Source organism: Hirundo rustica, chromosome 6, assembly GCF_015227805.2.
Source record: "Hirundo rustica isolate bHirRus1 chromosome 6, bHirRus1.pri.v3, whole genome shotgun sequence".
NCBI classification, from domain to species: Eukaryota; Metazoa; Chordata; class Aves; order Passeriformes; family Hirundinidae; genus Hirundo; species Hirundo rustica.
Genome location: NC_053455.1, coordinates 28,549,792 through 28,565,318, shown reverse-complemented (window position 1 = coordinate 28,565,318; position 15,527 = coordinate 28,549,792). Strand labels below are relative to the sequence as shown.

Here is a 15,527-nt window from a genome sequence, read left to right as displayed (position 1 = left end):
CAGTCCTGCACAAGTAACTCCCAAACTTCAGGGTACTATCCCTGAAGCAAAGCACATTAAGGTTTCAAAAAGCCTCACAAGGCAACTAGGATGCCCAGTGTCAAGTTTTTAACTAGTAACATAAGTTTACAAGTGAACCAAATTTGCTGTAAATTATTTTACCCAGGTCTCAATCCACAATTCATGAAGGAATGCAATGTCTTCTAGTCACTGGTGCATGCTAAGAAAAGAATCCTATAGAAATGCACAAGACTCTTCTCACAGAAGGGTATAGAGCACTGTTTTTTAAATATTCTTCTTTCCTATCTCTGACCTTTGTAGCAGCTCTCAAACTACTCTGTGATGATGGACTGAATCCTGTGTACGCACAAGTGAGCTGAGACCAGCTGGACGGAGGGCACAAGACAGTGGATCAGGGAGGGAAAGGCACGAGGCAGCTGTGCTCTGTCATGGTCCCAACACGATGCCGCCCTGACCACGAGAGTCACTCCCCTCCCAGAGGGGCCCCATGCACAAACAGCCCTCCCTCCCTCTCATATAACACAGGGCTGAGATTCTCAATAAGAGCAATCAGAAGGCCCAAGTAGGTACTAGAATCGTGAAGGGTTATCACAGCAAAGGGACAAACATGTTAAAATCTAGCAGCACATAAAAACTAACGTTTGTTTCTGCTGGCCTACTCAACACCTACATAAAAAAGTAAAGGGACAGGTCCAACACTGAAGGGGTTTCTGTAGCATATAAGCACCCAACACAGTGTTGAGAAAGCTACCCAGGCACAAGGAGAGCCCTAGACTCAGTACTGAAATACTTGAACACTTTCTCAGCCAGTCACACCGTTTCCAAGTCTAGAGGGTAAGGTCTCCTTCATAGCACCACACTGCAGACTGCGGTGTTGGCATCCTTCACAGAGCAATCAAAAAAGAAAGAGGAACAACATTCCTAGTTCACATAGTTACGTGCTAGCATTCAAAGTGTTTCCATCAACAACTTCTGACTAACAGCCAAAAATAACATTACACTTCCCTTACAAAAGTCTGACATCCAATAGACCAAGCATTAAGATGTCCGGAAATAAACCATAAAGGGATTCCATCAGTTCCCAGCTCCTATTTAATACCCGATTATTACCTATGGCTATAGACAATTTAATGCACCCATTCAGGATTCCATATTTCATTCTAAGGGGGAAACAATTTACAGAGAACAAGTTTCCATGTAACTACAGAGTGACAGATCTTTTTTTAGTATGTAGAATAGTAAATGCGCAATAAAGTCTTTAAAATGTTACTCTGGGGAAAATATTTTACTGAATTTACACCCAATACTATATTTCGGTGATAAAAAAAATAATTTAGTCTGTTAGAGAATGATGGATAGCATTATGAATAACACTGGCTACAGGCTGTTTAAACTTTAGGCAATGGAAAAATTTCTACATTTTGCATAACCATGCTTGCTTTACATCTGTCATGGATTATTTGGCCATAGGAGCTCTCTGTCAAAGAATGTGCTGTGATGGGCACCATACAGATGCAGAACAAAAAGAGCACTCTTTGCCTTATGCTAAATAACAAAAACTTTTATAGCTCCTGCATTAACATTTTTTAACTTTTGAATTTTCAGTAAATGTTCAGATGCAAAACCAATGTTCACCTGCAATTGTAAATTAAATGAAGAGCAGCAATGATGAAGTTTGCACGATAGTCTAGAAACAACCAACTGAGTTCTAGCCTTTGCCTGCAGCTTTCCAATTTCTGGTACTCTTAAAAGCCAGGTTGGAACTGAGAGTGTATGAATGACAGTACTTCAGTCTAGTTGAACTGAAATTTTTACTGCAGGAAGTCTCCCTTCTTAAAACACCTAAGAGATCATAGAAGCTGCAGCAATATGGGTAACCTGTTGGGGCAGTTGCAGAGTGTGCGTACAGAGTTAGCAAGAGGTTTGTGTGAGGACAGTATGAAAAGATGGAAGAGAGCAAACCTTTAAGGCCACTGAGAGTTTTTTCAATGTCTATGAAGGTTACTCAAAGCTTTCATACGTTTGGTATTTGCCATTACATTTGAACAATTTTGTTCAAGGCTAGAATGCAAGTTCTCATGTCAGATCCTTCACAGAGGATATACAACCACTTCCTCTTCCCATTTATAAAATATAAAAATCCATCTTAAAATGCTTTTGCTGACCTTGGCTCCTTCCTGATAGTAGAAGGAGCAACTGGCCTATTGCCTTTGGGGTCAAACACCATGAGACTGGTCTCTGTCTCCCTTCCCATACCATCTGTTACACCATCAGGAGTTGAGTAGATGGAATTGCTTAACAGTTTCTCCCTGCATCACCCCCTGAGCTTCCACTCTCATCTTCATACAAACATTCCAGTTTCGGCCTCAGATTAATTCCTCCCATGCACAAGAAGCTGCCCACCTCTCAGATCCTACCTTCCTCTCCAAGCTACATTCCTCACCAAACAGCTGGCCCACCCCAACTACATCAAATGTTTTCCTGTTTATCACACCTTATCTGACAGTTACAGGTGCTGTTTATTGCTATAATGGCATATTCACTATTACGCACTATTTAAAGCAACGCATCCAGGAAAAACCTTAAGACAGATGTGGTGCAACACTCTTCACCAAGCAGGATCTAGTGAGAGGGAAGATAGCGATAAAAATCAAGCAATATATCCACCACTAAGGCAGCACCACGCAGGAAAAGGTTAAACTTAGCTTACTTCAGTGATGCAACTCTTCTTAAAACAGGCCAGTATCTATTAAATTCTGTTCCATTCACAGCTGTACAACAAACCAAACCTATACAGCCCAAACATGATTTTAAACAAAATTATGGACAGAGTATTTTTAAAATCAGTTAACTTTGACTTAAAGGCAAAATGTATTGAAAACCTGTAAATTAGTTTGCACGTTTCACTTTTCTATTAATGCTAGCAGGCTTGTTTGGGGTGGGATTTTTAATTTTATTCAAAACACTCTGGTGTCTTCTTCTGAAAATAAAATAAAATAAAATAAAATAAAATAAAAAATCCATGGCCAAATAAGAACAAAAGAGTCCAAAATATGCTAGCGTACTGCTGGCTAAATGACTAGGCTAGTTTTCTGGCTGGGCAACACTTCAAGAGTCATTTTCTCTACTGCATGAAAGAGTTATTTATCACAAAAGTCCGTGCAGTCAGAAGACAACATGAGGGACTCGTGCCAAAAAGAAAGGCAGCATCAAATCAAAGAGTGGCCCTCAGAGCTTGCACCACTTTTGAAACCATTCCTGTTTGGAGTGTTACAGCATTTCTCTAACAGGAGGAGTAAATTACCAGCCACTGACATTTGGGCTGCACGCTTTTTCTTTTCCGCTCCCAGTTTCCAAAGTCCGCAAAGTTTTAAGCAGATATTATATACGAATAACACCAGAGCATTGTGCTGCCCCATCGCCTGTGGGAGTTGGCTTCAAGCTGTAGCATGTAGTTTTTGGGATTTCCATTGGAGCCAAGCAAGCCGGGGAGGGAGCGGAGCTGAGCGACAATAGGAATATCCGGCTCTGCCTCCCGCTGGAAAAAACAGCAACGGGAGGGGAAGGGAAGACTGCTGGACACTGTACGACAATTACCCTGTTTCGGGGAGCTCAGGAAGAGGGAAGTCAGCCTAACAGCTCCACTGGGTGACTTTTCTAAGCAAACTTCCCAAACTCTTTAGGGAGGCGGCGGGAGGCTGCCGCTGCTCCCGCCGTACCGCGGAGCTCCCCAGCGCCTGCCGTCCCTCCCTCAGCCGCGGCGAAGCCGCTTCAGGGCGGCGATCCCGCCCCGGCTGACAGCACCGGCGGCACCCCATCACCCCCGCCACCAGAACCTCCCGTGCCCCGCCGCACCTTTTGCTCAGAGGCCGGACCCGCACGGCAACCTTGACGTTGGCCATGGCTCGGCTCACGCCCCGCAGCTGCGGCCGCCCGCGCCCCGGCCCCGCATCCCGCCCCCGGCCCGGCCCGGCACGGGGAGGAGCGCAGCCGCCCGGCCCGGCCCGGCCCGGCCCGCAGGGAGGGCAGGGCAGGAGAGAGCCCGGCCCAGGCAGCCCCCGCGGGGGGAATGCACGGAAACTCCCCCGGGCGGGCGGAGAGCGGGCGTTCCGGGGAAAGCCTGCCCAGAGCGGCCGTGCGCAGCCTCTCCAGCACCCGAACCGCGCTTTTCCGCTGGGAAAGATCTGCCCGGGAGAGCGGCACCCCCAGGGAGAGAGACAGGGACATCGCGCTCCCCCACAAACTCTCTTCTGCGGCAGCAAACCAGCGCGGGTTTTACCCAAGAGCTCAATGCCGCCAGCCAGATTAAGGGTGCTGCCCTAAAAGCGCTCTCTAGGAACGAGCACTGTAAGCCCTCCACATTAATTTGACAGGAATCCAGGGAGGGCAAGTATCCCTTTCTTACTAGTGCTAAAGGCAAGGTCTCAGGCGTTCTAGATTCCTTTGGAAACATCCAATCTTGTTGGTTACAGGAAGATGCAAGAGCAAGTAGCACTGGCATAAAGAAGATGCCAGGCTCAACAGGCAAGTCCTGTTTGATTTTGACAATTCCATTTGTCAATGCAAATTTTTATCTCATTTTGCATTTCAAAATAGGATAAACTGAGCTACATCTGAATATCATATATGAGTTTTAGAATCCTATGTTATTTTTATATTTAAACAATTTCTGTTTACATTGATTTTAACTGCTTCTTTATACTTTAAGTGTAGTTCTTTTCATGAATCATTTTGCCTTAAACTCCAGAAATGTTATATCTAAATGAAAAAGGTACCACATTTCAGAAGTTTTCCCAAGTGAAGAATGGGATGGATCCTTGGGACCCAATACTCCATTCACCACAGAGACGCTAAAATGAATATCTACAAGCTGTGGATCACTGCCTACTTCAATAGATTTATCCCTTTAAATCACACTAAAGAATTAATTGACACATTACTGGTAAATGGCAATTCGCTAAACTCTACCAACTCCACAGTCAACTCTTCAAAAGTAGATACAGTAAAAGAAGAAAATATGCTCAACTTTTTGGGATATGGCAAAACCATGTTTTTCAAAGAATTACAATGAACAGACTAGACTGTTTTCATTTTGCTCTAAAATGATTAAATTACAACAGCTTAAATGTGCCTGATCTAAGTCATCGCTGTAAGACATTGAGAGTGAGAGGCTAAGCTTAGAACAGATGTAGAGGACGTTGATTCACAAAAATCACAGAATCAATTAGGTTGGAAAAGACTCAGATCATCGAGTCTAACCTACGATCACCTATTGTTCTGTTTTCTCCCATGTCACAGAATGTGTAAAGCTTTTTCATTGAAAATGTCAGGTTCTCTGCAGTTGTGTGGATGACCTTCATCTCCACATCTGAACCAACAATGACATGGGACTTTGGACTCAAATCCTGTTATGAGGTATAGCAAGTGTTGACACAAAGACCCCATTAATGCCTGTGGGACTTGAACACCGGTTTATACTCTTAGATTCTAACTAGTGACATTCTGCTTAAACCTAATTCAAATTGTTTCTATCCTCTTAACTTCTCTCAGCAGCAGCAGAGGAACATCAGCTATAGCTTACACAGTATACTAGAGAATTGGTAAATTAGACATCTTGTCACCACACTCTGCAGAATTGTTATGAAGATTAAAACGGGGTTCTCTGAGAAGTTAAAATATAAAATAGACCAAATACAAGTAAGTCATAATAAAGTGTGCTCAACAAAGAGCCAAAGATTTCTTCCTTAACTCTGCTTCCAGTTCATATGCAATGATCAGACAAACTTGTGAACTTTGTGGTACTGAGCCACCCAGTGGTTACTTTGAAAAAGCAAAATGCTCTCGTTTCAGCAACAGAAATCAACAAGTGGATGCTCATGTAACAAACGATACAACGGTAGAAAGGAATACATCTGCACTACTTCGGTCTGCTCTGCATCCTGAATACAAAACTGGGTGCGCTCCAAAGACAACCAATCATCCTGGCTTACGGATGTCCTGCCAGTGACATTGTACCAACCTGTCTCTTCATGAGGGTTACAAACTGTCAATGCTTTTGATAAACTGTCAATCTTACTCAGGGAACAAGAGTTTTATTCCAAGTGGGACACCAAAATCAGGGCAAGCAACAGAAAAAGAGAATCTGAAGAATGTATTTATCACTATCATTTAAGCATGGTTTGCAAACCAGTAGACCTGCCGTATATCATCAAGTCCATTTCCTGCTTTCCCACAAAACTACATCAGTCACAATAAACTGTAATTTAAAACTAATCTAATTTCTTGGTTGGAACTTCTACAGAAGCATAAGCTTGGACCTAAGACTTTGCTCTGTAGTTTTAATTATAGGATTTTATAACAAAATTAAAAGCAAGAAACTGAGCTTTTGAAATCTAGTGCTTTTATTAAAGTTTTACAGCGACATACAAAATACAGGGTTTTATCAAGATGCTTGCAAAATTGAATAAAGATACTATAGCAAGTGCAAAAAAAATATCAAAACAATTTTCCGTTGAAGATACAGGCTCCAAGGGACTCCTATCCAACTATTTCAAAAAGGAACTCCTTAACAGGCTTCTCAGTACCCTGTCTTCCTGAACTACTGATCGTCCTTTTTTTTAATAAATAGTTGGAGAACTGTTACTTAATAACAGAAATATAACTACCCACGAAGTCTCTGCTGGATTAAAAGACACCTCTGTTGCAGTTTTCACAGAAGACCCTAAGAATGTAGTTCTTTGAGTAGTCATCCTGTTTAAGGAAAATGATTTGTTAGGTTAAAGATAAGCCAAAGTCCAAGTCAGCAGTATTGCATACATTGTTAGAATACATTTCCTTTTGCAGTTCTTCCCATTTCAGTATTTGCTCTGTCAGCTCCTCCAATTCTATCATGAGCACCTCTGTTTTTGACAAAACGGTGTCCTGAAACAGAAAAGGGTTGGATTTAATCTCTATACGTCCTGTCAGTCTATCAGGACATAAAAGTAACTTAAACAACAAAACAGCATTGCACTCTTCATGCTGGAGAAGACAGCAGGTTCAGTTCTTTCACTACTCACCATATTGCTCATCATCTGCGGTACCTGAGGGATGCTTCTCACAGACTGCACATGGCTTTCAAGCTTCTCAATGAAAGTCACAGCCTCAGTCAACAACTCTACTATACACCTGTAACCAAAACCGAGCTCAAAAGTTGTGCTAAACAACAAGAATTTAATACTTATAAGTTCTTTTTCCATTGCCCTGCTTTTCTTAGTCCCCTTTTCCAGCTTTATGCAAGTGCCTAACCATGTAATTAATTTTTCTGCAATTACACTTCTTGTATGACTCTTAGCAATAAAACAGGGCAGGAATTATGGAAGTGAATACCCACTCCTTCAGTACCTGGGATAGATTTTTAGACTGTAAGAAGAAGGACCATACTTCTAAAACATGCACTATGCATGTCTGGGAATCATTCCAGCTTAGTTCTACGCAAGCAGCAGTGGAAGGAAGACACCCAGTGCTAAAGTAACAGCTCCTGCCCCGGAGAAGCATAACAAATCCAGCATGCAGCACATTTGTTTAAAACAATACATCCCAATTTGTTCTGTAGACTTCTAAAGACAAGACTAATAACCTAAGTAAATATTCATAAAATATGTATCACCACCTTTCCATCAATTTATCAATGAGTAAACGACCATCTTTTAGCCAAGGTTCTGCTACCACTTTTTATGTCTATTTTTTATCGGTGGGAAGATTATTGAAAACATATTATTTTTACTGTTTGTAAGTTCAAATTAATTGGGACTCGTTCAAACAAGAAATATTATTTTCTGTGTGCCTACTTGTGAAAAGTAGCCTCAATAGGCAGGCTTTCTTGACATCTGTGCTTGATCAACCTCTTGCTGAGATCCCTCTTCTCTTTCAGTACGGCTTCCAGGTGCCTGTTCATATCTTGCAAAATCTCACACTTTTTCCCTATAAAATAAACTTGCAAAGTTTAACCTATTGTCCTGCTAAAACAAGAGTAAAACTTCTCCTGAAGACAAAGAGGAAAATATTTTTCAAGGACAGTGGACAGCTTACATTCAAGAGACATAATCAGAATGGCTTTTGTTGGAGCATATATGATTTAGTATCCGCATGCACTCAAAGTCACAATACCTTCTTTTTAGAGATAGATAGAATTGTTTTACATTATCCATAGTTTTAAGTAAATTCTTTTTGAGATGAAGTCAACCATACCATAGCACTGGAGTATCACAACAGATTTTACTAGTCTAGCACAACAGTAGCAAGCTGGGATGTTTTTAAGCACACATAAAATCATAGTGGATAAAGTGTGCAATAATAAAGAAATCAGTGTACATGCTCCCCAAGTGCTAAATTAAAAATGTAATAAGTTTAGGGGGATATAAATGCAACAGAAATACACTGAGTTTCTGGAAAAGAAGCAGAGTAGCCATATGCAGGCCAAGAGCTACTGATTATCTAAGAACTGATGATCAAGTGACCCTGGGGAGCTCACCACACGTCCCACCCACACTGTTTTGGAGAATGAGTTACACACAGATCTTCCATGAGACAGTAGAGAGAGTGCAAGTTCAAATAGTATGGAAACATGCTTTAGGTGTTAACAGAACAACTACCACCTCTAAGAAGTTATTCAGAGATGACTGCTGCAATAACTTCTAGAATGTCATGTACTCAGATGAAACATTAATCTGCTGCTAATTTAAGACTCTTGGTTTTTCTACAGTACAACTGCACTTACCTAAGTAAAAATTATGAGTAATGTCTGCTGTCTCATTCTCCAACTGCATCATTTCAGTTTTCAGTTTTATCTACAACAATAACAACATCAAATGAAACTGTATTTTTAACATACATATCCAGACATTGTTGACTCTCTTGGGGTGGAGGAGGAAGTAGAAAGGGAGAAAGTGGCAGCATAGGGAGAGCATGTGTGTGAAAGAGAGTGAGCATTAGCACAAGAACATGTTACCCTGCTCTCTGGAGATCTTCTACTACTAGGTGGGGCTTTTTTGGTCAATAAGAAAAAGACTGTTAAAAAAAACCCCAACAACCTAAATAATTTGGAGATTTGTGCTAGAAAAGACAGATCCTGCAATTCATTCCTAAACCACAGAACTTTGAATGGAATGGCTTGGGTTGAAAGGGCCTTTAAAAATCACCTAGTTCCAAGCCCCTGCCAATGGGCAGGGATATCAACCACTAGTTCCTCTAAGCTGGCCCTGAACACTTTCAGGGATGGAGCATCCACAACTTCTCTAGGCAACCTGTTCCAGTGTCTCACCACCTTCACAGTAAAGAATTTTTTCCTAATATCTACTCTCTTCTAGTTTAAAGCCATTCCCCCTTGTCTGTTTGTGGGAAAAGTCTCTCTCCCTCTTTTCTTAAGCCCCCTTTAAATACTGGACGGCTGCTGAACAATCCCTGCTCTCTCTCAGTCTGTTTTTGTAGGAGAGGTGATCCACCCCCTTCCTGGAGGAGGTGTTCCAGGATCATATTAATGGCCCTCCTCTGGAACTGCTCCAACAGGTTCACTTCCTTCCTGTCCTGAGGATCCCAGACCTGGACACAGCACTCCAGGTGGGGTCTCACAAGGCAGAAGAGGAGAACCCCCTCCCTGGCCCTGTTGGCCCCACTGCTTTGGATGCAGCCCAGGATTTGGTTGGTTTTCTGGGCTGTGACTGCACATTGCCAGGTCATGTCCAACTTTTCATCCACAACAGACCCCAAGTCCTCCTCCACAGTGCTGCTCCCAATGAGTTCATCTCCCAGTCATGTCTGGCATTGCCCTGATTCAGCTGCAGCACCTCACATTTGGTCTTGTTGAGCCTCATGAGGTTCTTGTGAGCCTATTTCTCGAACTTGCCCAGTCCCTCTGGATAACATCCCATCCTTCTGCTGTGTCCAGTGCACTTCTCCTGCCAATTCCTTAATCACTGAATAGCCTACCCTTCAAACTCAAGTCTCCTACTCGCATCTCTTACAAAGCAGTTTCATAGTCTATGCAGCGTCTAAACCAACATCATAAAATAAAAGGCAACAGCCAATTAAGGCAGTAGCAATGTCTGAGGTTACCGCCTGCTAACCAACAAAATAGCCTGTGAAGAGACACATTTTTGTGTACTGAAGTCAACTACAAATTCTTCTTTATTGTTCAGTTTCTTAAAAAAACTTCAGGTAACGCTTCAGTCAAAGGTGCAGCCTGCTGAATCCTTCTACTTATACCTTCAACTTTTATTTCATAGTTTTGTTTTCTCTATGACAACTCAGTCCGCTGGGGAAAAACGTGCAAACTGTTAAAGAGCTGAACTGTTAACAAACCCCTCAAAACATGAAACAACATGGCATGTGGCAATCTGATATTTCATCGGGGCCTTGTATTACCTCCAGGTGTCAAAGTGTTGAGTGTACACTGACAATAGTAAAGGCTGTACCTCATTGATTTCAGCTTCCATGTTTATCATTTCTTCCATCTCTGAGAATTTCGCAAAGCATGGCGTTCTTCTGCAAGTTAAATCCAAGGTCGCCTTTGAAATTAAGACAACGGGAAAGATGCAATCAGCAGCAAGAAGGTACCGAGCACACGCTCCATAATGGCTTTTGCTAGTTTACAGTCGTTGCTCCGCAATACAGCCCGATTCACGGGAACGGGCCTAAGTCACGCTGCTGCGCGGCGCCGTCCCCGCTGCCCGCGGGCGGTACCTGGCTCACGGCGCCCGCCGCCACGCACCGCTCCAGCAGCGCGGCCGCCGCCGAGCGCTCCCCGGGCTGCGAGGGCCAGGGCGCGCTGCCGCCCTGCTCCTCGTCGCTCTCCACGCTGAGCCACGAGCCGCCCTCCAGCTCCAGCTCCAGCTCCAGCTCGGAATGGCGATCGATCTCGGGCTTGCCCGCCCGGCGGGGCCTGGGGCTGGGGCTGGGCCTGGCGGCCGCGGCGGGCGGACGCTCCCGGAGAGCCCGGGAGCGCCTGGGCGCCGCCATGGCGGGCGTGGCAGGAACGGCGCTGACACGCGTCCGGTTCCGGGCGGGGGCTGCCGGAGCGGCGGTTCAGGAAGGGCGGAGCGCGGGGTTCGGGCCGGGCTCCGCCGCCGCGGAGCGTCTGCCAGCGGCGCCCGGACAGGTTGGTTGGGCCTGGCCGGGCACGGCGGTGCGGGGGTCGGGGCCGGAGCGGCCGGGCGGGTTAGGGAGGGTAGAACGCGTCCTGCCGGGGGTCAGCGCTGGCCTCGCCCCTTGCCGGGGGCCGCGGCGGCACGGGAGCGCATCTCCTGTCGGGCTCCCCGTCGGGCTGTTTACGTGCTGTTTACGTGCTCTCCCAGGCTTCATTCCCCACCGCCCGGCTGCGAAGCCGGCACTAATCTCGGGCCTGTGACCCGTGCGCCCTGGGATTAAACCCCGCTGGGGTTACGGGGGTGGGTGTCGTGTGTCTGCTGATAGGCGCGGCAGAGGAGTCAGTTCTCCAAATAGAGTAAAGGTCTCAAAAAAAGCAAATAAAACGATAGCAGCGTCGGCAGGCCAGCGCTGGTAGATGCCGCAGAAATCACAGCCCGTTTCCGTGGAGAGTCTCCTTACGCTGAGGGGCCCCGAAAGAGGTGAACTATAGAAAATGTGCAGCTTTCCCACTAAGTTTTAATTGTGCTTGTTGCATAGTTTCAGTAATCAAACTGCTGTAAGGAAGAGACCATAATCTAAGTAAGTAAACCTTTAGACTTCTAGGCTTTAGTTATGAGGGAGATGAAAACACAGCAGTGAAATGGTTCAGTGTTTCAGAATGCTTCTAGTGTAGGGGACAGTGCACATAAAATGACTTTTTACATTTGCTTTATCACAGAGACTTTGGGTTGCAGTCCTCTAGCACAGAGTAAAACTGGCTGACACCATCACTCGGACTCTGTGTGCTTGACAAGGAACTGTTAGGATGGGAAATAGTGCACTAAAAGCCCACCTGGAGACAGCACAGAAAACTGGTGTGTTTCAGCTAACAGGAAAGGGACTTACTGAGGTAAGGTACTGGGAGGGGAAACATGCTTTGTGTGTATGACTGACACTTTCGGAGAGAAATTCCCTCTTGTTATAGTAATGCATACATGTATTTCTTATAAGTAGTCATGCATTTTTTTTTTTCCATTTTTGCTTGCCTTGTCTTCTGATTGAGGATTTATCTGTCAGGGCACTTGTATGCTTATAAGCCTATGCTTTACAGTGCATATATGTTCAAGATATGTTCAAGAAATATTAGTTATCATGTTGTGCTTTTAGAAAACGGCTGTAAACTTGAGGGGGATAATATAAATGTTGTAACTGCATTGTAACTTAGAAACATACTTCACAATTTGTCACATTTAGGTGCTTATGCTGTATTTAATTGTAGACATATATACAAGCTGTTCATTGGGCTGGCAGCAAGCCAACTCCTAAAACTTTATTATATTGGAAATTATTTTAACTTAGGCTCAACTGCAGAAAAACACAGAATGTCCTGGAACCATGTGTTAAGGAACAATTCACAGCATAGCCAAAAATAACTCTATATTGCAGTAATTTTCCAAGCCTTTTCTAACATACCTTCTTCCACTGTCCTGCCTTCTCTCCTCACTTTTTCTCAGTCAAGCCAAAGGAGGATCAAAACCACTGACTTATTCACCAGGACTCGTTGATGGTGATTGTCAGGTTTTTCTTTTATTCACCTGAGTGCCGAGACTCAGTACTCGTTACCAAACTGGTACAGGATGTCAGTAAGAATAAGGAAAATGGTATGCATAATTATTTAAAAAGGGAAGCAGGAGAAAAATTTTCACACCATACTCTGCTAAAATACAGAGTTATTAGCTGGCTGTATTTTAAGTGATAGGCACGTTTAAGGGAAGCAGATAAGAGGATGAAAATGTAATGTTCTTAATTTTACTTATTTGGATGAAAAACTACTCCTTCCAAATGTTAGTGTTTTCTTTATACCACCTTTCCCCTCCCCAGAAGAAAAAATATTTTTAAAAATAATGTGTTAAACAAATCTGCTAATCACACTGTGGTGATTGGACTTTTTGATACATATGACAGTATGTAACAGTGAGACAATTAAAATTTTAACTGTACAACTTGAACATTCAAATTTGTGTCAACTCCTTAAATGCTGTATCTTTTTTCCCCCCAATAGTTTCCTGAAGATCTGCAGAAGCTAACAAGCAACTTAAGGACAATAGACTTGTCGAACAACAAAATAGAGCTCTTGCCACCTCTCATTGGAAAATTTTCCTTTTTGAAGAGCCTTGCCCTAAACAACAACAAACTGAGTATGCCTGCTAATTAATATCTCCACTGATTTTTAAAATAATAACTCATTTTCTCTATCAGAAACTAAATTTAATTATTTAACTCTCACAAGATGTAAATGGGGAGTTTAAACAATTAAACTGAAATCTCTGGAATTCACGTACAGGATAAAAACCTCTAAATCATAAATTCTGCAAAACTAGTTGCCACTTAGTGCATTAGCAATTTTACAATGACACATGAGTACTTAAACCCATAGAGGTTTTGTGCTGTGACTAGACCTGACATGAGGGTTTAACAGTGCCAGATGGTTTACTACTTGCTTAGAGAACGGGTAATAAAGATTACATGTTGCTGGCCATTCAGCTGTTGTTATTGTTTCTGTTAAACAAACATCCATCATTATGGAAAAATCACAATGAAGAAATTCGGGGTTTTATGCATTAAGTATGTATTATCTGCCTTTTTGAAAGAACAAAGGTAATTTACAAACCTCGCTGACTCTATAGTGCAGCTCAGGAGTGTTAGAGGTTGTACATGTGTAGGTGGAAAGAGGGATGAATGGATACCAGCAGACCTTACCTGCTGATGTTTGTATGCTGGTATGACACAGTATGGATTATCTCCTAACTTACTTCTATAAGATGAGTAATACCTTTAAAGGGCAAAGGTGAAGCTGTGAATTTTCAAGTGTCATAGAACACGCTCACAAAATGTTAGTAAGGACTCTAACTGGCAGGCTAAAATCTTCTGAGCAGTGATTTCAGATCATGATTTGAAGGTCTGCCTTGTCTGCAGATTCTTTTTAATACGTTTATGGATGATGGTTAAAAAGCACATGTTGTCTGTGGGCTTAAGTTTCTGTGCAGGGATCTGTGCCTTCACTGGAAATTGGGGAGGAATTCAGTGAGAAGTTACTTAATATAGCACAGTTCTCCTTGCAGAAGCTTATTTCAATTAAATGGGTATGAATGTTTACTGCTCTTTAAGTCAGACATTTTTCTGTCATTTTTCTTTAGCTGCTTTACCTGAGGAACTGTGTAAACTGAAAAAACTGGAAACACTACACTTGAATGGGAATCACTTGAGGCAGCTACCGGCTGCATTTGGACAGCTTGCAGCTCTCAAAACCCTGAGCCTTTCTGGAAACCAGCTTCGGACTGTGCCCACACAACTCTCTGGTCTTCGCCATTTGGATGTGGTAGATCTTTCAAAAAACCAGATCCAAAATGTCCCCGACACTGTGGGAGAACTGCAGGCTATCGAACTCAATTTGAATCAGAATCAGGTCTGGTAACTGAGATGTTGTGGGGTCACGGTTTATCTTGGTCTTACTACAGCCATGGAACATAAGATGCCACCATCAAAACGTTATAGCTAAAAAACATCTCCTGGACACAACACAAATGAGGAATCATAACTAGAATTTGTGTACCAATGCATCCAACTGCTTGATTTAATTAACTAAAAAATACTGAATTTAGTCATGCAGAAAATTACTTGAACAGTTCTTGAGTAGGAATGTGATAAACAGATGTGTAGGTTGCTTGTCATGCTGGAATAAAAAAAGTTATTTTGATTTTTATCACTTGTTACTTATGCATTGTTTTTAAATACTTACTATTAATGTAGTTTATATTTACAATATGGTAATTGTTCTTTGTAAGTCCAAAACAGATCACTTAATAATCATTGATCACTACCATTTTAATCCCATTTCTCTTTTCATTTCCACAAGATTTCTCAGATCTCAGCGCAGATCTCCCACTGTCCACGCCTCAAAGTCTTGCGTTTGGAAGAAAACTGTCTAGAACTCAGCATGCTGCCTCCAAGTATCCTCAGTGATTCCCAGATCTCACTGCTTGCAGTAGAAGGCAACCTCTTTGAAATCAAGAAACTCAGAGAACTGGAAGGTTATGATAAGGTTTGTGTTTTGTTTTGTATTTTTTTCTTTTTTTAAAAATAAACTCCTGGTGAAGTCCTTACTCAGAATACTAAGCATTTATGCTGGTGAATCAGAGCACCAGCCCATTGGTGTCATTGCTACTGGATTCATAACTAACCTCTGAAAACCACTCCAGGAGTTCTTCAAAGATAACTTCCTTGTAGGATTCAGGGTCAGTGTTTTTTCATCAGCATCTTTTGAAGGGTAGCTAATAATGACAAGCGTGTCTTCATTTTAGTGTGACAAAAAATAAGGGATGCTTTGAATTATACAACGTTCT

At 42.8% G+C, this 15,527-nt stretch overlaps 3 protein-coding genes across 9 annotated transcripts in view; 1 reads left to right on the top strand and 2 right to left on the bottom strand.

The window, feature by feature from the left end:
* Nucleotides 1–3,965, bottom strand: part of STARD9 (StAR related lipid transfer domain containing 9) — a 97,985-nt gene extending 94,020 nt beyond the window's left edge. For 3 of the 4 annotated variants that reach the window (XR_009207920.1, XR_005701289.2, XM_040066793.2), the window contains exon 1: nucleotides 3,877–3,940. Coding sequence is in view for 2 of the 4 variants with exons in the window: in XM_040066793.2 (XP_039922727.1) it covers nucleotides 3,877–3,923 (47 nt within the window). In the remaining 2 variants the exon portion in view is untranslated. Of the gene's footprint in view, nucleotides 1–3,876 lie in introns of all 4 variants that reach the window. The other variant, XM_040066790.2, reaches the window with a different exon arrangement.
* A 2,439-nt stretch (nucleotides 3,966–6,404) lies between these two features.
* HAUS2 (HAUS augmin like complex subunit 2) lies at nucleotides 6,405–11,016 on the bottom strand. Its single transcript, XM_040068726.2, has 6 exons — nucleotides 10,741–11,016; nucleotides 10,473–10,565; nucleotides 8,780–8,849; nucleotides 7,851–7,983; nucleotides 7,080–7,188; nucleotides 6,405–6,942 (listed from the first exon to the last, which is right to left on the bottom strand). Exons 1-6 carry the CDS (start codon nucleotides 11,014–11,016, stop codon nucleotides 6,793–6,795), a joined length of 831 nt encoding a protein of 276 aa, XP_039924660.1. The 3' UTR covers nucleotides 6,405–6,792.
* Nucleotides 11,017–11,064: 48 nt separating this feature from the next.
* LRRC57 (leucine rich repeat containing 57) overlaps nucleotides 11,065–15,527 on the top strand; it is a 5,655-nt gene continuing 1,192 nt past the window's right edge. The window contains exons 1-5 of one of the 4 annotated variants that reach the window (XM_040066620.1): nucleotides 11,065–11,155; nucleotides 11,864–12,034; nucleotides 13,187–13,322; nucleotides 14,322–14,590; nucleotides 15,041–15,226. In XM_040066620.1, the coding sequence (XP_039922554.1) occupies nucleotides 11,951–12,034; nucleotides 13,187–13,322; nucleotides 14,322–14,590; nucleotides 15,041–15,226 (675 nt within the window). In that variant the 5' untranslated portion in view covers nucleotides 11,065–11,155; nucleotides 11,864–11,950. Of the gene's footprint in view, nucleotides 11,156–11,382; nucleotides 11,625–11,702; nucleotides 11,725–11,863; nucleotides 12,035–12,638; nucleotides 12,692–13,186; nucleotides 13,323–14,321; nucleotides 14,591–15,040; nucleotides 15,227–15,527 lie in introns of those variants that run through there. The other 3 variants (XM_040066622.2, XM_040066623.2, XM_040066625.2) reach the window with 3 other exon arrangements.

Bases quoted from the DNA above. Each gene is read 5' to 3' on its own strand.
- HAUS2 (XM_040068726.2), bottom strand. From the start codon at position 11,016: ATGGCGGCGCCCAGGCGCTCCCGGGCTCTCCGGGAGCGTCCGCCCGCC. The intron at 10,566-10,740 runs GTACCGCCCGCG...TTAATTTCAAAG, and splicing joins CGGCGGGCGCCGTGAGCCAG to GCGACCTTGGATTTAACTTG. The intron at 7,189-7,850 runs GTAGGCACACAG...TTTTGGTTACAG, and splicing joins ATTGAGGCTACTTTTCACAA to GTGTATAGTAGAGTTGTTGA.